Genomic DNA, 23,490 nt, shown 5'->3' with positions numbered 1-23,490 from the left:
AATAGCAACAAGCTCGACACTCCCATTTCATAAAGGCAAAATTTAATTGTCCTATCTCTTAATCCTTTGCACCAGAAACATGTAACTTTACTCATTATTCATTAGCAGGCCCGGATCTGCGTACCCGCAGTGCGAGGGGCCCCGCGTCCTTAAAGGAGCTAACGGCCCTAGAAATTGAAAAAATAGAGAGAAAAAAACCCAGCACTAAGGCTTATTCGCTTTACAAATAGACACTGCTGACCACTAGGGAGGGGTCCAACATATTTTGTTGCAGGGGGGCCCAAAATGTATAGATCCGGGCCTGCTCTTTTTAGCACAATTCCTGTGTTGCCACAACATATTGCAACTGAAAGAAAAGACTTCGAACTTTTCTACTGACACCTATTTTCATTGAACAGAGTAAAAAAGCTATCTCAAATAGAACAACAAATGAAAAACAAGTTTGGAGAATAAAGAGCAGCATAAGCTTTATGCTGCTGTTTAGTTATTAAATTGCTAGTATGTCATCAAAGCATTAAAAACATTCTTTGAAAGCTATCAAAAAAAAAAAAATATTATTATTATTATTATTATTATTATAAATAAATAAATAATAAAATAAAATAATATGCTGAAGAAAGTTTTAAAAAATAAACCAAGTGGTCAACTTACAAAGGGTGTTTTACAATACTCCAGACCAAATTTGGCGTACATTAGTGGTCAAGATAGACAGGTGGTCATGATAGAGAGGTGGTCAAGTTACAGAGGTTTTCCTTCATTATATGAGATAGGGCTAATTCCATTCCTGACAAAAGCGGTCAACATAGACAGGTGGTCAACTTACAAGGGTAGTCAACTTTACAGGTTTTACTGTATTTGTTTAAGAGTTGTATCCATTTTTAAGTCAAATTACCTACAGTACAGTTGACAATGTCAATACTTCCTTTTTGCAAGTCACCTAAAGGCATAGCTTCAGAAGCCTACAAAACAAAGGTAAACATTATTGTGAGATATTCTCATAACAAAGTATTCTACTACAGATTATACAATGGTGCATAAGAACTTGAGATTTGAGATCAATGATCAATAAAACTTGCTTTCAGGTAAACCTTTTAAATAGACACCGAAATCTTAGTCGTTTCATGGACATAAGTTTGAGTGAAAGGGGGATTTTTTTTGAATGAAAGGAGGGAATTTGAAAATTGAGCTTACATGTGCTCTGAAATTCGGCATTCTGAAAGAGAAACCCAACAACTTTTAGGTTTGTAAAAAAAAAGCATTTTAATAGAGGTAAAAGTTTATTTTCTTCAATAAATGATATAATGAACATTCCTTCATTAGATAAAAAATTAGAAATATTAGAGAAAAGTCGAGAATGTTTCATCTCATTTTTTGGCGAAATCAAAGTTTTCAAAAGAAATAAAAGAAGTTAAAGATGCTTCAAAAAATGTCTGCACACATTCTAGTTTCACGAGTAAAAAGGTTTCGTAGTTGCAACTGTCATGGTTTTACTTCATGGGTTCCTGAAATTCAAAATGCTGAAAAATTCCTTTTTTGGGGAATTTTGCTGTTATGGTGAAAATTTGATAGATATTTATTTCACTCAGAGTTCAGGAGAAGGTGTCAAAATTCATCTGTCTCCTAAATGAATTACAAAGGCTGGCAGCTAAGTGATGCTGTTGAAAATATTGTTTACACATTATTGAATTAAACAGAGTTCAATACAGTTTTTCACCGTGATTTTAGTACTGGTGGTCATTAATTTGCATATATTTAGAAAACTTTGAGTCAGACCCCCACCCCTGAAGTTTATTATGAATTCATGAATCATTTTTAAACATTTTAAATGAGAACATCAGCTGTGTTTTGCGATTCGTTTCAAAAGAAATTCAGGAACACATGTATCTGAGTATTATTTATCAGTCTGGATAATTTGTAAAAATGTCAACAAAATGCTTTAAGTAATATGGAGACAACATAAAATATACGCTATTGTGCAAAAAATAAAATAAAATAATTTGAAAAAATAAATAGAGGAGGGTGGGCCACAGTGAGACAAAAAACACATATTTTTCATTTTTTGTATATTAGTGAGTTCTAAAGCACAGAAACATACTTGATTATATTAAAGGTATCAAATTATAATATATTGCACCAAATTTAGCTTATTTTAATGTTAGAAAAAAAAGTTATGCGGCTTCATAAATTCGATGAAAAGTCTCATTGTGGCCCAGTTATGGGCGACTATGAGACATTAAGTAGGGCCACAATGGGACACTTGAATAATCACTGTATTTTTACCTAAAGTTTGCAAAATAAGTACTTTTAGCTAGTTTATTAAAGAAACTTAATTCAGTACAGAGTTATAAAAAAGTACAAAAAAAAAAAATACAACACCACATGATACAAACTGATTTTTTCCACAATTCCAACGATTTTTTTTTTTTTTTCATAAATTTGATGGTTTCAAGGTCCTGTGTACACTTAAAGCATATTTTAAATGTTTAAAACTTTTTTTTCATACATATAAAACAATTTTAATTACAGTAAGCAAAAAAAAAAAAAAACATTAGGATTTAGCAAACAGGAAAAAAATAAAATAATAAATGTCAAATATTATTTGATAATTAACTTACATAATTATTTTATGCAAATATTAATTATAAAGTGCTTTGAAATAAGTACTATGTTTGGCAACCTTATCAACAACTAACCGGTTTCTAGTTTTGTTTTGTACAAAGCTGTGTAGTAAAATAAAAAGTTCACCTGTAATAGTTAGTTAAAATATAAATTTTTTTTAAATCAAGCCTATTTTTTTAACACGCTTTTATTAGCTTCACCTGCATGTACGTAGGTATGTATGTATCTTGTAACGGAATCTTGCAGCTCAAATTTCGCTCACTTCCTGCAATCGAATTCTTTTGAAATTTGGCACGCGACCTCAGACCCGATGACAATGCAATGTTCTATAATCAAATTAATTAATTAACTCTTTTAATTGTTAGTTTCCTCCAATTTTAATCAATATTTTGGCATAAATTCAACAATGTAAAAAAGGAAAAATTTAAAAAAATACATTAAATATGCTCTCAAAAATTATTTTAAAATATCTACAAAAACGTTTAATTTTTCTGCATCAGACAAAATTTGTTCCAATGTTCCAAGGTAATTAGAACATGAAATATAATTTTTTTAACTAATTTCATGCCAAAATTTAGGTGAGTCTTCAATTGGAAATTCATTGCTGATCAGACAATTGTTGAACAAAACTTTTATTCAAATGCATCTCAAATTTTCAAAGTAGTATAAATATGATTTCCGCAAACATACATCGGTGACTCACAGTAGCTTCCCACCTGTGTGCCCTTGTCTTAACTTTAAGATATTACCTCGCAGTCGTTTTATAAATAATTTCGTCGCCTGATAATTCTCCAACATAAGACTAAAAAACAAAAAAATAAAATAATAGTTTTAAAAACTAAAAAAACACGCTTTTGTAGCAAAATGAATTAAAAAGTGAAAAATAATCTTTGGATGATAGTAGTTGACCAATCACATTATTTTAATGTAATACAAAAAAGCGTGGGGGGTTTCTTATCAGTTGTCTTGAATTTCTTCCATTTGTTGTCCAAGCAAAAATGTAAATTGACAGCACCCCACGCTTTTTTGTATTACATTAAAATTAAGTGATTGGTCAACTACTATCATCCAAAGATTATTTTTCACTTTTTAGTTCATTTTGCTACGAAAGCGTGTTTTTTTAGTTTTTAAAACTATTATTTTATATTGTTAAATTTCTTTTTTGTAAACTAAAACAAGAAGTAGATAAGTATTCTACACTTGCTTACTGCTGCTTGGGCCACAATGAGACGTCTCATTGTGGCCCAAAAAATTTGTCTCATTGTGGCCCAAACAACAAAATCAAGATTTTTGCTTCATATCATTAAAATAAACCATGAGTTAAAAATAATATAGCTGAATAATAGAAGATTAAAGTGTCAGTAACAACATAAACTACAACACTTAGCTTAATTGTTGAAGTTTTTCAAGATTATGATAGATGCAAGAAATTATTCAAATAGCTTTCAGTGTCCAAACAGTAACTAATTTTTTTCTACAAAACAAAAGCATAGAACAGCATGAAACTAGGAAGCATTTTGGTTATATTTACTCCTCCTAGGTGGTGGTAGCTGTCAGAATTGTTTTCATTTTTGATTCATAATGTCTAATTGTGGCCCATGTCTCATTGTGGCCCACCCTCCCCTAAATAAATATGCAAACTAATAACTTGAGTCTGAACTATATGAAATTGCATATATGTGCACACACAATTGCATATTTTCGCTTCACTCGATATTATAGCATAAAAAAGCAAAATTTTCTACATTGATGCATATCAGTGCATTTTTTACTTGTGATTAGATTTTGTAACTTTGAGCAGAGGCATGGCTGTCGGAATGGGTTCAGCTAGCAGTCCTGACTTAAATCCTTTGTTTGAGATACATTTAATGAGTCTGAGATTTTTGAGATACAAAGCTCTTTTGGTTAATTATTAAAATTTTCTCGCAGAAAGGCATTTTAAGCAGAAAAAATTATAAGTAATTTAATTTTTGAACATGGAAAAGATTTAACTTCAGGTGGCAATGCAATTTAAATGTGAAAATAGAGAACAAGTCAGCAACAAGAAAAATTTAAACACTTAAAATACTGGCCAATAACATCAAGTAGATGTTGAAAGGGTTATTTCTTTTTTGGAAAATATATTAAAAGAGAAAAGGCAATATCTAACTGGGAAAAAATCCTTGAACAACATATTAGTTACCAGTTTGTTTGGCTCTCTTGGCTCATTTTGAGGTTTTCCGCCTCCAGCTCAGCTACTTTCTATTCCGGACTGACGAGTGCTAAGAAGCACGAAACTGCAGTCCTCAGATGAAATAACTGAGCTGGCGGTGTTTTTTTTGTATTTCTGCCTCAGCCCTGTTTTAGGGTAGTAACTTACTGCAAAATTTTAGGATTCATTAGAACGATGGTACTTAATGTGCATATCATTTTTCTATGTGATTAATTGTTTTGACACACATTTACATTGCCTTAATGACCAAATGTAAAAATGGCAAGTTCAATGATTTTTAATTTGGATGTGACAATTTTTCCCTATGTAAGAAAAAAATATTAGTGCATTTTTAAAAATTTTTACTACATAATTTAAGAACTTTTAGTACATATTTGAATGCATATTTCGTACATATAATCCAGGCTATACTAGTAACATATAGAGATAAAAATAGATGAAAAAAACAAACTATACATACATTTTCTTCACAAATCTCTATGAGTTCAATTTCTTCTACATAAATAGAAGGGAAGAAATGCTGTTTTTTGCCCCTAAAGTCACCTTTCCACCATCCACCATCTTCTTTGCTTACATTAGTTATAACTGCATGCTTTGGGAATGATAACTCACATCTGCTTTGTGCATGGTACTCATGCAAAGCTTTCACTGTTATCTAGAAAGTAACAATTTATTTTAATTTTATCAAACTGAAGGATTGGTGACGCAGAAAATTAAAATAATTCAATGGCATTGCATAAAATAAGCAAGCTTAAGGCAGAAAATACAAAGACATAAAGCAACAAAAATGTTTTATAACAGAAAGGTTAAAAAAAATACATTTTAGTACAATCTGACAGCCTAACACTTCAAAATTTTCCAAGGATAGAAGGAGAGGGACAAATGATGCATAGGTGACTCAACCCCCCCCCCCATTGCCCCCTCACTTTCAAAAGTAAAGGAGCCTTGCCTCCTCACTTTTGAGAGTCCATTGAAAAATGATTTTTTACAGGGTGGACTGATTTTTTCTACCAAAGTAACAACTAAAAATTCCAAATAAATGAACTTTTCTTCGTCTTATTTCATAAAAATGAAACTTTGAATTGGTAGAGGACAATTTGTGGATGCCATCCATCCCGATTTTTGGGGCCATATTCTATATTTTGGAGGTCATAGAATCACAAATAATAAAAGCCTTCAATTCAACCCAATTCTAAAAAGAAAAGAAAAAAAAAAAACAGCTTCAGGGCCCTAACCCCACACACTTTTTTGGTACACCAGCCTCCTATGAAATTATGTACATACCAATTATAGTGTATGCAGTTTACTCCCGCTTATCCGTGGAGCGGATTATTTGCAGTCTTTGACATGTTAAAAAAAAAAAGTTTCAGCAATTATTAACTGAATGCAGATAAATTCACATTTTAACTTAACATGTGCAAAATCTATTTCTCGACATTCTAATTTCATTCTTCCCCTTCCCTTCTAATGACATCAAACCTTCCATGGTTGCTGAAATTCAATTTTTAAATCTATACTACTTTCTGATTTTTAAATCTGCACAATTACAAGCATAATCGAGTGACCAAAACAGTCTTGTGCAAAAAAAAATTCTCCTACCCTACCTTGTGCATTTTTGGTGCATATAATTCTAGCTTGACCTGATTCAGTTAATCTAATTACACCATTTGCTCATGTATGTGTGTAATTCTAAATAAATAATAATAATAATAATAATAAACACATAATTTATGTACTGGTAAGAGCAGATCATAGTTGCATCAGTTTAACACAAAAAAAATTCATATATTATCAATGCCTGAAAGTGTCAGCGCCATCTCATGGGGCCATGGTTTGACATGCAAAGAATTGCTTTATTTTGACAAGGCTGAACTGTTAAAATATGTAACTTTCCAGTATGTAAATTGGCACCATAGTTATGCAAATTAAATTTTCTTAATGCACAGTTGCATCATGTTTCAGGCATGTTAGGTAGTTTTGAAATTTCACACCATGATTTTGCTTAAATATTAGTTAATTCCTAGTTAGATCCATTATAAAGTAAAACATAAGTCAAGCCATAAACATTAAGATTATACAAAGTTCATTCAATAATTAAAGAGAAAAACTGGCATGAGAAAAAACTGTTGGTAGTGCAAGTTTGATACATTTGGGGTTGCCCTCACAGTGATGAATTATAATCAGCAGATGGATCAACATTGCTCTGTTTATAACCTCAAAATTAAATGAAACAATGGCAGGTCTTCTTGAAAATTCCACATTGGTTGAATAACATTCGGTGATTTGTTTTTTGATTGTTGAAGGTGAAAAACCGGCTAATGTATACTCTAGAACAATTAAATTGTACAGTGAAAGTTTTAAACCGTTGAAAATTTTAAAAGTTGATTGAACAGTTCAAAAGTGGTTGAGAAGCAGTGCCTGACAAATACCGTTCTGTTTTGACAGTTGAAGTTTCAACTTCAAACTTGAGTTGATGACATTATTCATGCAGACCGCCATGTCGCAGTGGAGATGTTTAAAGAAGTTAGTGCTGGTACAGTTCATATTCAGACAGGAGGTGTGACTCTCCAGCATAACGAGAATGTCAAGAAATTTTGTGGAAAATTAGCTCTAACATCAAATCAAACAGTCTTTTGCAGCTGCTATAAAAAAAAGCTAGTAACCAGTTGGTGCATAAATGTTGATCAGGATTAGGTTGCAAAATAGAAAAAATCTTATTTCAGGAATAAAAAGTTTGTTCGCCAGGTCAGTTTGTCTCGGTAGTTATTGAATGGCCTTCATACTTGATTCTCAAGACTATTTTTATTGATTTCTTTAAAATTATTCATAAATTGCATGGATAAATTTTTCATGAAATGTCAATCAACACAACCTTTACCACTCAGTGTTGTTTGCATACATGCAAATTAACCTCATGCCAAAATTTGCCAGTTCACCTGCAACAATAGAATAAGTTGCACTAATCTGAACATAATCAATTTTTTCTGAATAATGTAACAAAAATAAAATTGAATAAAGTCAAGCAAAGAACAACATACACAAAAAGAAAGGCAATAGAAGCTTTGGAGGTAGCTGCTAAAACAGGCTGAAGCACATCAACAGGAATACCAGCTGTTAACACTTAGGGCAAATCCACGAAAAATAACAGAACTGAGTAAAAGTTAACCCAATGTAGTTTTTTCCTCTTAGCAAATTTCATTTTAATCAAACCTAAACATGTGTATTGATCAGTTACAAGTAATTGCCCACAAATCATCACTTTCAACAGTTTAGCCACAATGAGAATCTAAGACAATGAAATAAACGATGAAACTTCACTGATTTGCAACTTGAGTTACCGAACTATACATCTATTCATTTAACAGGCAGTTGTATTTTAGTATGCATTTACATGGCTCAATAAAAAAGGCATATGATGCCAAAGAAGATATTCATAAATTTATATTAAAAAAACAGCATTACATTCAATATACCAGACAGCTCGGTTACCACATCCGGAGACTGCAGTATTGTTCTTATTGGAACTTATCAGCCAGGAATAGTGAATAACCGAGCTGGAGACAGATGTCATCTCATTGAAGCAGAAAGCGTCGCCAAATTGGTAGATAAGGTAAATTTATCTCTCCAGCGAGTGTCTACAGCATGGTGCAATTCGCAATGCTAGGCAGTCTGGTATACTGCATGTAGTTCTGCCTTAGCCCAGGCTTAGGGGTGGTAACTTACTGCTAAATACCTCAAGCTTTGCCATTCAATTCAAGAGTCGAACCGCACCATGCTGCAGACACTCTCTGGTGAGATGAATTTATTTTATCTACCAGTTTCTTGGCCCTCTCACAATCAATGAGATGACATCTGCCTCCAGCTTGGTTATTCCGTATTCCAGACTGATGAGTTCTAACAAGAACAGAACTGTAGTCTCTGGATGTCATAAATGGGCTGTCTGATATATTGCATGTAGTTCTGCCTTAGCCCTGGCTTAGGGGCAGTAACTTACTGCTAAAAACAGTAGCATGTTTGTCTTTTTCATATAATCTGAGGTGTCAAAGAACATTTTGCAATAGTTCGTGAACTATTTAAATGAAAAAAATACTGGGTAATTTTATTTTTAATGAAGTTGTTTCGAATGCAGGCGCAAGTTTTGGTAACGATGTAAAATGTAATAAGAGCTACCATGGATTTGCCCTTAAACGTTTTAAGTTTCCTGAAGCTCAATTTCAAGTAGCTTGAATGAGAAGCATTGCTTTGAAGCAGATGGCAACTTCCATTTCCATTCATCTATATCATAAATAATACAATTCATTATTGAAATAATAATTTACATAATATAAGTAAAATATTTAAAATTCCAATTAAATACAGCTTTTCAAGTAATTTATAAGACTTCTTAATTATATTGTTCAACTTTGTATATAAAATATACATACATGTGTGTGTATATGCATGATTATTGCATAGTAAGTGAGTGAATGCATACTATGTGAATGTAAAGTAAAACTCTAATGCTGCATTCACATTAGAGCAGGGTTGGCAAAAACCCGTGTTTTTTAAAAAAAGCCCATGGACCCAGGGCTTTTTGGGTTTTTTTAAATTAAACCCCAAAAAACCCAACTAAAGCTGAGTTTTTTTAAAAGAAATGTGGTTTTTTTAAGGGAAAATGAGGGGTACTTGTAGCATATTATAGCGTAAGTATATGGACAAAGCGCAAAAAGTGTCTTGGGGTTAAAAAAGCTGGAACACTAGTTAAAATTCAGCGTTTTCTGAAGAAAAGTATAAAAGATGACAAAACCCAAGAATGGTGAAGTTTCTGATTTTTCAGTTTCCATGATTACCAACAGTTAAGGCAAAGTTACTTCTCGAGTCTATTGTTCGTTTTTAATTACCTTTTCTTTTTTTTGCATTTTACTTTATTGTATCTCATTTTGTTATGCAAAACTACTGTAGAACCTCAAGTAGTTAAAATCTCTTTTTACTGAATTACAGCTTAATCAAGACATTGAATTTTATGTTACCTGTTATTCTATTTCTGTGTACAGAGTAAGGAATATTAAACTTTTTCATAAGATAATGAAAATACTGTACATCCTATTCTGTTTTCTGTCAGACCGTTTGAAAAACCTGTTAATTTCTAAAAAATATACCTCGTGTTTATTCAAAATTTGTGACATGTTGGTTTGCAGAAAATAATTCACATGAAAGCCTTTTAGCTAGAGTAGTTTCCTCTGTACAATCTACAAATATTGAGAAAATCAGACGCGCCAGGATTTACTCAAGATAATTTGAGTTATTTATTGACCAGTTAAAGAAAAAAATGTAAAATATTTATTAAAATCTTTGAAAATTTTTTTTAATGCCGTTAAGAGTTAAGAAATGCTATTAAAGTTCAAAATTCATTTTTTATGTCCATTGTCTGTGGTGAAGAACAAATAAAAAAGAAGTTTAAATTGTGAAAGCATTTAAATTAATTAATTTTTTTAAAAACTTCTCGGAAAATTTTAAAAACCCAAAAGTGGGCTAAATAGTGGGTTTTTTTAAATGGGTTTTTTCAAAAAAAAACCCATTGGGTCTAATCCGGCCAACTCTGCATTAGAGTATGTTATTTGCCTTTACTTTAAAACTAACCTAAACAAAAATTACATTGGCATAGTCCATGTCAATTCAGGCAAAAAAAAAGAGAAGAAACCTTGCCATCATAGTATGGGAAGCTTCTAAATTCACCACATGTTAAAATACAGAACGAAAAGTAAGTTACAGGAATATTTTTGTTTTTCCCAAAAACATTCCTGGCCCGAGAAGCCAGCCAAAGATAGCAACCTGGTTCTCATTCAAGACTATGAACGTAACTTCCCTGTTTGGATTGACATGGACTATAACTGTTTCAAATACGTTTTTATAAAATACAAGGCATGTATTATCCATAAAAACAAAATTATATGAAAAATCTTGTTTGTTTTTTTTTTTTTTTTTTTTTTTTTGTTAAAAAAAAATTGGTTACTTGTAACAAATTTACAAATAATTTTTGCAATCATTGAAAACAATTATTTTACAAAATAAAGATATTTATTTATGAACTGAAAAGAAAAAAACACTGTACAGATGAGAGAAGATACAAATAGAGTTAACAATTGAATTCTCTTTTTTTATACTTGAGGAGAATTGGTGTTTTTGCACCCTTAATTTCTTGTATTTAAATTTACTTGACCATATTTGAGGCTTTCATCACTAATGAGTCCAATGTCATTCAGTCTGTTCTTTGTTATTATATTTGAATTTATTTCATTTGCTTGTTTATTTGGGTGTGTTTGTAATCTTGAATTAAACAGGAAAAGTAAAAACTAGTGATAAATAATGAAAGATTTTGACACACTGAATGAAATACATTGCAGGGATTTTGTACACATTTGAGATAAATTTCAGATAGAAAGTTTTTAGTAACTGGAATCAAACCAGTGGATCATTTATAGATTTTTTAAAAAGTTTAGTGTGTATACTTGCATATTAGTCAACTCCTCCTACTTTCAGAAAAGAGCGGAAACCAGTGAAAAAATAGAATCCCTACTTACTCAAAAATAATGGTTTGGTTTAGCTGCCTTCTTCAGAAATAAATGCAAAAAATAGTAATTAAGCATTTTTAGGATTAGAAAAGTGTGATTTTTACGAGGGCTGTGGAGTTGAAGGAAAAATGACCAACTGCGGCTTTGACTCTGGAAATTTTAAAGCCTTTAACTCTGACATCCCAGACTCAGACTCTTGGAACTTTTCACCTGCAGCCTCCGACTCTTTTTCCCCAAAATCACTTTAACTCCAACTCCACAGCACTGATTTTTACACTAATGTATGAAAAAGTTTAAATTCTATGATAGTGGTTCAAGTAAAGGGCAAGCTTCTCAAAAATAATTTTAGTAAATTGCTGCTTTTAATATGAATTAATAACAATAAATTTTTAATTTTTAATTTGTTCTAGTCTTAAAACTGTTTTAAATAAAAAAAATAATTTTCACATAACCAACTACACATAGAAAACTCTTAGTTCAGAGCTTCTTGTACTTTAATATAATCAGTCTTTCACTTCAGTTAGTTTTTAATTAAATAGTCGAAGAACAAAAAAATGTCAGAATGTGTAAGCATTTCTTTTTTAACATGTCATTGAAAAGTTAAACTCAAATCAGGATTTTTTTTTAATTGAGTTGTTCAGAGAGTTTTATTTTTGTGTGTGTGAGTGTGAAAGACATATAAATAGATTTCCCAAATTTCAACCTTTGTTTTTTCACTAATTTTACCTGAATACATAACATACATTGGTAGTTGTTTAAAGATAAATAAATTAACACAAAAGCAGGCATGGCACATTGAATAATCGATTATGTTACATTAATTTAGTTTTTACGAAAAGATAATATTTATTTAATAATTAGAGGCTGGGCACACTTCATGCTAAATAATTTGCAGAATATAAATTTCAAAATTTAGCACAGTAAGATCCTTTAGTGTAACATTTTTTTTAAAGCAAGAATTACAGGTACTTTTTTCATTAGAACAACACCACTCATCAACTTGCCTCAAGTTGCAAGGCTGATTAGGATATTATGCCAAATATTGGAACCAGTGATACTAACAGAACAGTATAACAATCCCTTTTGAATAAGAAAACATTTTACATTTGCATTTAGCAAACCTATTGGAGAACAGTGAGAGGCAAACTTGATAGCAGAAAAGTATTAAATTAAATAAATACAGCTTAATTTAGAGAGTTAAAAAGAGAAGCAGAATGTATTACATACAGCTTACATACAGAGCAGAGTTTCATTATTGTAAAAAATAACAATAATAATTTTAAAAAATGAATTAACTAAAATAAGCAACAATATTCTAAACATTTTTTAAATTTTTTTTCTTAAAAAATGTTTTTTTTTTTTTAAATAATGTCCAAATAAAAATAATATTATAGTATCTTCTACAGCAAAATCTCTTGAAAATTTATTTTTCTTAGTTTAAACATCTTTGGATAAATCTATAGTGTTATAAACTTATAAATCAGTTCTATTTAAAAATAACTTACAAAATTTCAGCATTACTGTATAAAAGTCAAAGAGCAAAAAAATTACTTACACCTGACATTCTTTGAAGAACTTCTTCACTTACTGGGTACTTTAACTTAACTTTTCTATACAATGTATTCTTCTCATAATAATTAACTAACTGCACCAAGCTTTCAAATTTTACTGAGCCTATTGAGTACAATCGACCTACAAATTCAATGCGACAATGTTTGACTTTATTCTCTGCTCTGAAAAATAAATAAAATGACATATAATTAAGTCTGTCAACAGATGAAAAAAAAGTTGTCATTTAAATTATAAAATATTTAGTATTTTACCATTATTACTGGCTATGGATAAAAATGAAAATTAATTTTCAAAATTCAAAATTAGGTCACAAGTTGTGATTACAACAGAGGAAGGATAACATAAAAATACCTTGTACTAAAGTTGCTTCAAAATATAATTTTGTTTATGATAATTTTTATCATATAAATTAAAGTGAAATTAAAATTGTAGAGTCATAAAAATGAGTTTTTCTTTTTGTCATGAAAATTTAATAATCCTGTTTAACAAATTATTAAGAAGAAATTAACAAGAATCAAGTTAGTACTCAAGTTATGACATACAAAGCAGAACAAAATTATTAATTTTTGCAAGATGCTTAAGGTTTGACACACTGTTGCTGCTTCACAATATAAGAAGCTTCTAAAAATCAATACAAAAACAATGATACAGTCGGATCCCGACTTACGCGAGGGATGCGTTCCTAGACCCTTCGTGCAAGTTGAAATTTCGCGTTGTGGAACAACTTATGCTTAGAAATATTTATTAGCATACCCGATTATTTCAAACATGTGTTAACACCCCTCAAATTGTTTCAAACCATTTCTTAACTTTATATTAACGTTTCTTTTATAAAGAACTGACTTTTTACTGCATTTTAGAAAAAGCGTTTCCATAAATTACTATTATGAAGCACAAAATCAATGATAGACATGAATTAAAACAGTACGGTACTTACATAAAGTACATTACTGCATTATAATACCCCTGAACAGTAGATATCGCAAACTTAATTATAATTTTTTAAATGATGAAGATGATTTATGCAGTGTAGGAACACTCCTCTTTCTGGCCTCTTTAAGCCACAATGAAAGAGGCGCTTCCATTTTCATGATATTTGTATTTTGCTTAGACACTACTCTGCGAGCTTCAGTATTAAAACTAAGTTCTGAAAGTCTACGGATTTTCTATTCTTGAATTTTAATTGTACGTATCGAAGATTCACTCATACTTAATTGTCGTGCCACTTTCGAAATACCTTTTAATTGTTCAAGCGTCTTGAGAATCTTGACCTTTTCTTTGATGGTCAGAAACTTTGTCTTTTTCTTTCCATTTTCGCTAACTTAAATGAAAGAGCGCGTTTGGGAGCCATTCTATTTTATCAACATATGTAAAATGAAAAAAAAAAAGTTAAGAATCAGAGCAGGTATTTGTTTAAATTTTAAACTAAAGCAAAGCGTTGTTTAGACTAATACATTGTGTGAACTTCCGCTTCCAGTGATGCTAAAGCGATGAAAGTCCATTCACAAAACCAATATTTAGTGTCAACAAAGCCCGTTATAACGCTCTGCTGCTCCATTCCAAAAACATTTTATGTTACAGGCGAGCAATTTGTGTCCGCAATAAAAAATTAGTAACTCCCGTTATAGCCATTTCGCATAAGTCGGATCGCGTTGTAGCGGGATCGGACTGTATATCAAACAATTACAAGATCAGTATTAACTATTAATCAGAGATAATATTTTTTTTAATTACAAGGAAGCAAATATTAAATTTATTAAAACAAGTCAACTGAAAATTGTGGTCCATATCTGCTGAATGGAACATCTCCTAAGTTCCATCCCACAAGGTTTTTTTTTTTGGTGTCTGAATGTGTATGTATGCATATGTATGTAGTATGTGAGTATCTTGCATCAACTCAAAAAACACGTAACTCCAAGATTGAAATTTCATGTACATGGCCTGTATAGTAGGGTGGAGTGAAAAAAAATAAGTTTTCGAATTTCGAAACGCCTGGAGTCTCAAAAATTGCCTTTTAGCATCAATAGAGTTCCCTTAAAATATTACCCTCCTTTAAGTTCCAAAATCACCCCAAAAAAGTCCAAAATTGTAAAAAATCGACCTTTTTTGAACTTTTTTTAGGAAATTTAAAATATATTATTTTGAAAGTGTTTGGAGGTGTAAATGTTAACTCTATGTAAGGTTAACATATCTTAGGAGTTTTAACTCAATTCAAGTAATTTCTTCAAATTTTCTAAAAACCGTAAAATAAACCAAAAATTGACTTTTTCTTCCATTATAACATGATGTTGCAAAACATAATTAGATCAAGTGCACACAGTATAAATATTTTTAACAGAATCTAAACTTATTTATCAGTTATATATTTAATTTCTTATTCAGATAATTAATTACATTACAGATAAGAATTTTTGCTTTACATCATTTTTGTAGTTTTTATACGATAATGGTACAACAGTTCATTTAACAAGCAGCCAATGAGAACAAATATTTTTTTTCTACCATTTAACATTTTTTTGATCATAAAAATCTTTGTTATCGAATTTTCCTTTCTCGCGAGTTCGAATGAATTCGACTCAACTTGCGAAAAGAGCCTCCTTCTCTTTAAGTTGGAGAGAAATAAAATAAATTTTCAAAATTCGAAACGTACAAGTGATTTTCTTTGCAAGTGAAAAAGAGCAAAAAACATTGCAACTCCTGTAGGATAGCATTATACTTCGATACAAGATCCCGGATCCAAATACACAGGACATATAACAATCCCGGGCAGAGAAGCTGAAATTATAGAGGATAACATTATTAATTTCTTAACATGTAATGAGCAGCAACTTGACAACTTGGTTGTTATTAGTTGCAACGGTACCAACACCAATGCTGGTGTGACAGGAGGTTTCCTTCGTAGGTCTAAAGTTAAAACTAAACTAACCTATTCAGTGGTTGATTTTGTCTGCTGTATGCAAATAAACTTACATTGATTGAGTCATTTGATGCAAAGTTTGAACGGAAAACTGAAAGGACCGACAAGTCATTTTAGTAATTATCAGAAAAGCTAACAAAACCTGCAAAAATCTACCACTAGTGAAGTTAAAAAATATATTCTTTAGAGTGTCCCTTCAACTTTGACTGGAACAGATCTTATCTCACATGAGCAATATATACGTATGAAATTGCCAAGATGTTTCATCTAGAGATTCTTCATAAAGCAATATACACTGTATACTATACACAGAGCGTTCATATATATTTTCACTCTGATTCTCCGAAATGTATAACTTTAAAAGACGGGCGGCAATTGTTATCTACCTGGAATATACTGTAGGACGAAGTTTTTCAGTAGCAAGATTGCTTTAGCTATCTTTAGATGAAACATCTTGGCAATTTCTTGCGAATATATTGTTGGTGGGTGCTAAGATCTGTTCCCCAGTCAAAGTAGAAGGGACATTCTCAAAGAATATACATACTTTTAAACTTCACCGGTGGCAGATTTTTGCAGGTTTTGATAGCTTTTCTCATACCAAAAATACTTGCGGATCTTTTCATTGTTCCGTTCAAATGTTGCATTGTCTCAAACAATGAAAGTTTATTTGCATACCGCAGGCAAAATTTACCACTAGATGGGTTTGTTTAGTTTTTACTCTGGTCGACGAATAAGACCTCCTGTCACACCAGTATTGGTGTTGGTACCGTCGCAACCAATAACAATCAAGTTATCAAGTGGCTGCTCATTACATGTTAAGAAATTAATAATATTACACTGTACAATTTCAGCTTCTTTGCGCAGAACTCTTATATGTCCTGTGTCATTTGAGCTGGGTTCTTGAATTAGGGTATAAGGATATTTGACAGGAGTTGTAATACAATGCTTTTTGCTCTTTTACACTTGCAAGGAAAATCACTTGTATGTTTCAAAAAGTTGAAAATTTTTTTTTTACACTTTACCCTAAAAAATAGGCGACTCTGTTCACAAATTGAGTAGAGTTGATTTGCACTCTCATAAAGTACATTTCAGTAACGAAGATTTTTATATTCAAAAAACTTCAACCGGTAAAAAATAAAATTACTTGTTTTTGTTGAGTGCTTGTTAATTGGATTGTACCATTATTGTACAAAAACTACAAAATTGATGTATAGCAAAAGTTCTTAACTGTAATGTAGTGAATTATCTGAATAAGAAATTAAATATATAACTGATAAACAAGTTTAGATTTTATTAAAAATATTTATATAGTGTGCTCTGGTGAAAATGGAAAAAGTTGATTTTTGGTTTGTTTTGTGGCTTTTAAAAAATTTGAAGAAAATACTCTAATTGAGTTAAAACTCCTAGGAAATATTAACCTTACATAGAGTAACTATTTACACCTCGAATCATTTTCAAAGTAATATATTTTAAATTTCGTAACAAAAGTTCAAAAAAGGTTGATTTTTCGTAATTTTGGACTTTTTTTGGGGTGATTTTGGAACTTAAAGATATTATCCTAGGAGGTTAATATTTTAAGGGTACCATATTGATGCTAAAAGGCAACTTGAAACCCCAGGCATTTCAAAATTCGAAAATTTATTTTTTTGTCACTCCACCCTACTGTATAGTGTCTAGTTGAGCATCTCCTCTTTGGATTGCATAGGACATTCAAAAGAGCTCATAGCTCACATTTTGTTACAAATGAATGCTAATTTCAAGTCATTTTTCAAGTCAAGACAATTTCTCCAGGGTAATGCTTAGCCTACTGCTTTATTTAAGTGAAGTATTTCATGCTATTTGGTGAGAGTTGGTGACACAGTTATGTCTAAATGTCTTTTCTTAAAAATACTGTGCGCAGACATAAATTTTTTTAGCCATGACACATACCTCTGTGTCATTATTTATTACACTGGTCCCCATTATAAGAAAAACCACACTCAGTTTTAGTTATCAAAAATATATACATTAAACTAGTACAAGAGAAAGTTGTCCCGTTCACATTTTTTAAGCAAAACTTTCGGTACCAGAAAGGCTTGGTATAACACAACAAAGGACTGGCTTTGAGCATTACTAGAAAAAATGTTGAGATTTCACAAAAAGAAATTAAAGTATATACCTGAAAGATATTGCAAAAAAAATTGCATCAGATTGCTTCTCACTAGGCCTGACTAAAAAAGCACCATCATAGTGGATTTTCATGAGTAATTCTGTTGCTTGAGACCTTGTCATATTTGCATGATACCATCTGTAAAAAAAGAAAACTCTGGTAAAATGCACAAAATCAGTTTTACATAAAGAAAGAATTATCATCTTAATCAGAAAAATGAAAGATTTGATTGAAATTTGAGCTGTAATTTAGAAACAATGAGACATAGAATTCAATCACACATGCATATGAGCATTAACTAAAATGTTACTATCAGCAAAAATTAGAGTGAATGATTTTACGGTTGAAAATCCTAACCTGACGTCACTGTGAAGGCTATGCAGATCCTGACCACAGTAAAAAAAAAAATCTCAAAACGTTTTTGATACAAAAAAAGTCATAAATTTGAAAACATTAGAAAAGTTTTCAAAAAAAAAAAGAGGGAGCCAAATTATTTTAAAGTGGCAGTGACTTAAAACAACGTTAGATCTTGTAATCCAACAGACCAGACACCCCTTTAAAAAGACAGAAATCTGACCTGTTCCTGAATTTTGAAGATACAAGCAAGTGCTACAGAAACTTTGCAATTTCTATGGAAAAGAATCTGACACCAGTACTCCTCCCCCATATTTTATATACTATATATTCAGAAGCAATAAAAAAAAGAACTGTCTCACACAGAAAAAAAGCAACAAATACATTTCAATAGCTAAGAAAAACATTGTTCATTGCATTACACTTCATAAAAATCAGAATATATAAAAGAGATGGACTTCACAGCACTGGCTTTCCTGCAAACAGATGAAAAGGACAAATGAATTTAAATGACTTACTCTTTTCCTTCGTGTTCTTTCGGCTGAGGCACTGGTTCAGCCAAACAGATAGAAAATGTGGAAGTTATGAGTTCATTTGCTTGAAAGTATGTCACTAATTCATGCAAAGAGTCAAAAGAAATAGAGTCATTTATATAATATTGAGTTTGGCCATCTTCTTGTTTTGAAATATGACAGTGATTTACTGTACCTTGATGCCTAAAATTTAAAATCCAAGACAATAATTATTCTAAATATAGTTCAAACTGCAAAAACACAAAACAATAATGATTTTTAAAAAGTCAAAAAAAAAAAAAAAAGCCCTAAAGTAGACACTATTATTTTTTTTAAATTCTTTCATTCATTTTCAAGGAAGTAACAAAACATGTCTCTATAAAACTTTTCAAGCGGACTTTCAGATTCCAGCCTTCCAAACAAAAATGCAATTTTTAATCAACGTGAAATAAACAACTGTCAATATTTTATAACAAGCTTATTACTAGCAATGGGATGAACAGTTTCAAGAACACATTTAATCTTTATGGGAAATAAGTGACACGAAAACCAATCTAGTTGGGCTCAGAGCTGGTAGATGGTCTTCTCTTTTGTATTAGTATAAGACTCTATCTAAACCTGCTTTTATATTATTTAGAGGAGTAGTACAAAACTGGTAACCTAAAACTCTTGTGCTAATGACTATCCTTGAAATCATAGACAGAAATTTGAACAGCAGAACACATACCATTAAACATTTCATGGATTAAGAGTTGTGAGTATTCATGTTTTTTTCATCAGTTTTGCTAAAGGTGCTGCTGTACTTAAAGATGAGGCAAACAATTTTTTTTCCTCACAAAATTTGAATGCAGTAAAATTTAGTTTTCATGCTATGTTTCCGAAAGTATAAAGGAATCAGCAACAAATATTGTTGCACATTTGATTGAAATACAAAGAGATACAATTTGTCTGATATTTGCATTTAATTTCAAGAAAATGTTTCGAAACTGAGTTAATGTCACTAAGACAAGTTAAGATCATTTTTCTTGAATTTAAATACATCTTAGAGAAGAAAAAATTATTGGCAGCTTTGACTGCAGAATTTCGCTTTCAATTTAATTTTGAAGAATAATAATTTGAAAAGCATAGCTCATTTGTAAACCATGGTTGCATCTGATTACTTTAATGTCAAAGAATACTAACGACAAAACTGATGGTTGTGAATGCCCTCAAAACACTCGAAAATTAAGTACTACTTAACGTCTAATAGTTGGAACCTAAACCACTAACGATTAAGCTTGGGTAAACATTCATGAACTAGCATTAGAGAAAAAACAAAATAGGCCCATTAAAAGCAATTTTGATCTTCTCCTGAATATGCAGTTTGTTCCTCAACATCAAAGCAACAGCTTATTAAAATAGTTTGCACCAAACAAATTTGAATAATAATAAAAAAAAAGACAGAATGAGAAAGTGGAAATGATGTTTGCCTGCTTGAACAGAAGTTACAATGTCTGAAAAAAATACTCACCAAAAAGATAAAGAGTAATCACCAGGATATGTGACGCTTTCTCTGACAAGAAATGTTCCATCACCTAAATAGGAATACTGATTCAAAAGTTCACCAGCTTGCGCTCCACCTCCACGTAACCTTCCGTGAAACCATTTTTCACCATAATGCAATTCATCACTTGGAATGTCCTGAAAAAATTTTAAATAACAAATTGACTAGAAGCGCACTTTTCTTGTTCACAGCAATTGCATAATCACTGCCTCTGATAATTATCAAAAGTAATCGAAGTGAAGAAAAGTAATTCTAAATTAAAAAATATAGGGCCTAAATATTCTGATGAAATGAATTCTGGGCAATATTTTTTTCTTATGAAAAGAAAACATGTCTGGAAGAGCAATTTCGAGAGAATGAAAGTGAAAGGCGCAAAAGGAATCAAGAAAACTTTACCAAAAATCAATGCTTAGTCTCAGTTTTCCTGTCCTGCGTCAATCATTTGCAAGAAAGGTGATGAAAACTTACTAGTGATTGAAATAAAATGTGCAGATGATGGAGAGAGTTTTTTAGAGACCTTTTCTATGGAAGTGGATTTTCAACAAGGATTGCGGGGCGATTGCCCCTCCCTCCCTTGAGGGATTCTGCAAACAGTAATGTTTTGAAATTGAAGTCCTATAAACATAATTGTAGGTTATTTTTTAGTGGTGTTTAGTTTTAGGAATGATGTGTTTAAAACTCTTTCTTGAAATTGAAGCTTTAAAAATACAATTTTAGACAATCTTCGGGAATGTTAGGAAAGAAGGTGGATGGTCTTTCAAAGAAATTTTTCAAAATAGTTGTAAAGACTCGAGTGTAGGCCTTCTTAAATAATGTTTGAAGATGGGATCAGGTTCAGGGACTTCCCTGTGGTAATTTTCCATTAATTCTCTGGTAATAGTTCCTGCAGAACTGAAGTTCTAAGAACACAGATTTATAGAAGATCTTCAATGATGTTATGAGGAGGGGGTTTGGGAACAGTCTCCTGGAATGTTTTCAAAGTTAAAACAGTAGAGTCTCGAAAATCCAAGTCTCTCAAGTTTGAGGTTCCGCTTAATCCGAGGTGCTTCATCTATATATATTAAGTTAATTCTTTAGCAGCTAAAAAAATGATTTTCATTAAAATCTGAAAATAGAAATATTTTGCTACTGTAAAAATTATTAACTACGTACAATAAATAATAAAAATACATTGAGAGGTTGGTTTCAACAACACTCCTCTAGTGGCACGAAATATTCATTGACTACAAGGGATGGATTAAGAGATGACTTGAAGATAATAACTTGAAATATAAAATTGACATTGATTTTCCACAAAAGAACATGTTAACACCGATTTTGGAACATTCCTTTGTAATCAAGAAAAGAGGTGCACGACTTGACGCCACATGAGTTGCACATAAGAAATTTAAACCTTCCAACAACTAACCTTTTTGTGTAATCCAAGATACAAAAATACACAAGCGCACACACATTGATACAGACATCATGACAAAACCCGTCGAAATGGGTTCAGGAAAAGTCAAAATGCATGTTTTGCTTGCCTTGCACACATAAACATGTACGAATATAAAAAAAAAAAAACTAAAGTCAAAATTCGTTTAGATGCAATTAAATGGGAAATTTATGTTGAAATTTGAGTGATACATTTTTCTTGAAGACAATAGATCCTTCTCTTTATACAAGGTGCTCCTCCTTATGTTGTCTGAATAGTGTACATTTTTATTCTGGAAGGATTTTCCAGATAATCCGAGTTTTCAATAATCCGAGGTGAAGTGAGCCCCAATTACCTCGGATTTTCAAGACTCTACTGTAATAAAAATCAGTTGCTCCCTCCTTGAAAATCTTCTGGATGGGCTTTGATCTTTTAAGTTGGGGGGGGGGGGGGGGATGTTAGGGGAAATGTTAAGGGAATGTTAGGAAAGAAGTTGGATGGCCTTTCAAAGAAATTTTTTAAAATTTAAGTTGTAAAGCCTCAAGTGTAGACCTTCTTAAAAAATATTTGGAGATGGGATCGGGTTCAGGGACTTCCCTGTGGTAATTTTCCATAAATTCTCTGGTAATAGTTCCTGCAGAACTGAAGTTCTAAGAACACAGATTTAGAAGATCTTCAATGATGTTATGAGGAGGGGGTTTTGGAACATTCTCCTGGAATGTTTCCAAAATTAAATGTCTCGGATATGTAGTAAGAGGTAAGTAATAAAAATCAGTTGCTCCCTCCTTGAAAATCTGGATGGGCTTTGGTCTTTTAAGAGATGAAGAACACTCATGCTTGCCAAACTTGAAGTCATTGAGTATGACATCACTCATTTTTATGAAATGAAGAAAACCACTAAGAATCTTAATAACAATAGAGCTGTAGTACCAGATAGATGGTGTTAAGGCAGAGCTTTTAAATATTGACTTGCGTAAATTAACTAAGACATAAAGTAAGTTTATTTTTTGACTGAAGAAAAGTGGCCCATGGAAAGGGAGAGTGAATTGAAGATAAAACTTAGATTTCACCACTGTTCATCCATGCCCACTTAACCCCATTTTTCTAGTGCATAGAATGCCAAGAAAGCTTGTTCTTTCTACACATTACTTACCAAATTTACCTGTGTATTATCTGCAGCGGCTTATAATACGCAGGTCCTAATTCGGCCCAAAGGGAAAAAAAATCTTCGTATTATATGCAATGTCATAAAAAGGGTTTTTGGTTTAGCATACAAGTTTAATAACTAAGTTAAAAAAGTGAAGAAGTAATAATTTTAAAGTGTAATCAAATTAAACTTTAAAAATAACTATTTCTTCTAAAAATCATAATTATAGTACACCAGTTACTTTAAGACAGAGTCAAGACAAAGGAGCAAACAGTCGAGTTTAGTGCAAATGGAAACTGCTTTTTCCTTAACTGTAGAGTTACTTATTTTACACAGCCAAAACCCCCTAAGAGGAAAATTCGAGCTATGTAAAATAAACAAACTTACAGGTAGCGAAGCAGTCTCAATTCATGAATCCTGCTGTAAATTGAGGTTCAATATGTTGGCGTTGAGAAATGAAAAAAGTACAGATAATAAGCAGCAGCGTACAATCTGAACCT

The 23,490-nt window shown here is 31.5% G+C and overlaps 1 protein-coding gene across 1 annotated transcript in view; it reads right to left on the bottom strand.

Annotated features, from left to right (window-relative positions):
- LOC129230395 (1-phosphatidylinositol 4,5-bisphosphate phosphodiesterase gamma-1-like) overlaps positions 1-23,490 on the bottom strand; it is a 126,727-nt gene that overhangs the window by 40,992 nt on the left and 62,245 nt on the right. The window contains exons 15-21 of the mRNA XM_054864793.1: positions 20,397-20,566; positions 18,893-19,090; positions 18,030-18,158; positions 12,938-13,115; positions 9,002-9,106; positions 5,292-5,486; positions 893-959 (exon numbers count right to left, since the gene is read on the bottom strand). Of these exons, the coding sequence (XP_054720768.1) occupies positions 893-959; positions 5,292-5,486; positions 9,002-9,106; positions 12,938-13,115; positions 18,030-18,158; positions 18,893-19,090; positions 20,397-20,566 (1,042 nt within the window). The remainder of the gene's footprint in view (positions 1-892; positions 960-5,291; positions 5,487-9,001; positions 9,107-12,937; positions 13,116-18,029; positions 18,159-18,892; positions 19,091-20,396; positions 20,567-23,490) is intronic.

The sequence above is a fragment of the Uloborus diversus genome, chromosome 9 (genome assembly GCF_026930045.1).
Source record: "Uloborus diversus isolate 005 chromosome 9, Udiv.v.3.1, whole genome shotgun sequence".
Classification (NCBI taxonomy): domain Eukaryota; kingdom Metazoa; phylum Arthropoda; class Arachnida; order Araneae; family Uloboridae; genus Uloborus; species Uloborus diversus.
The sequence above is the reverse complement of the archived record's forward strand: the minus strand, read 5'-3'. Positions and strand labels throughout refer to the sequence as shown.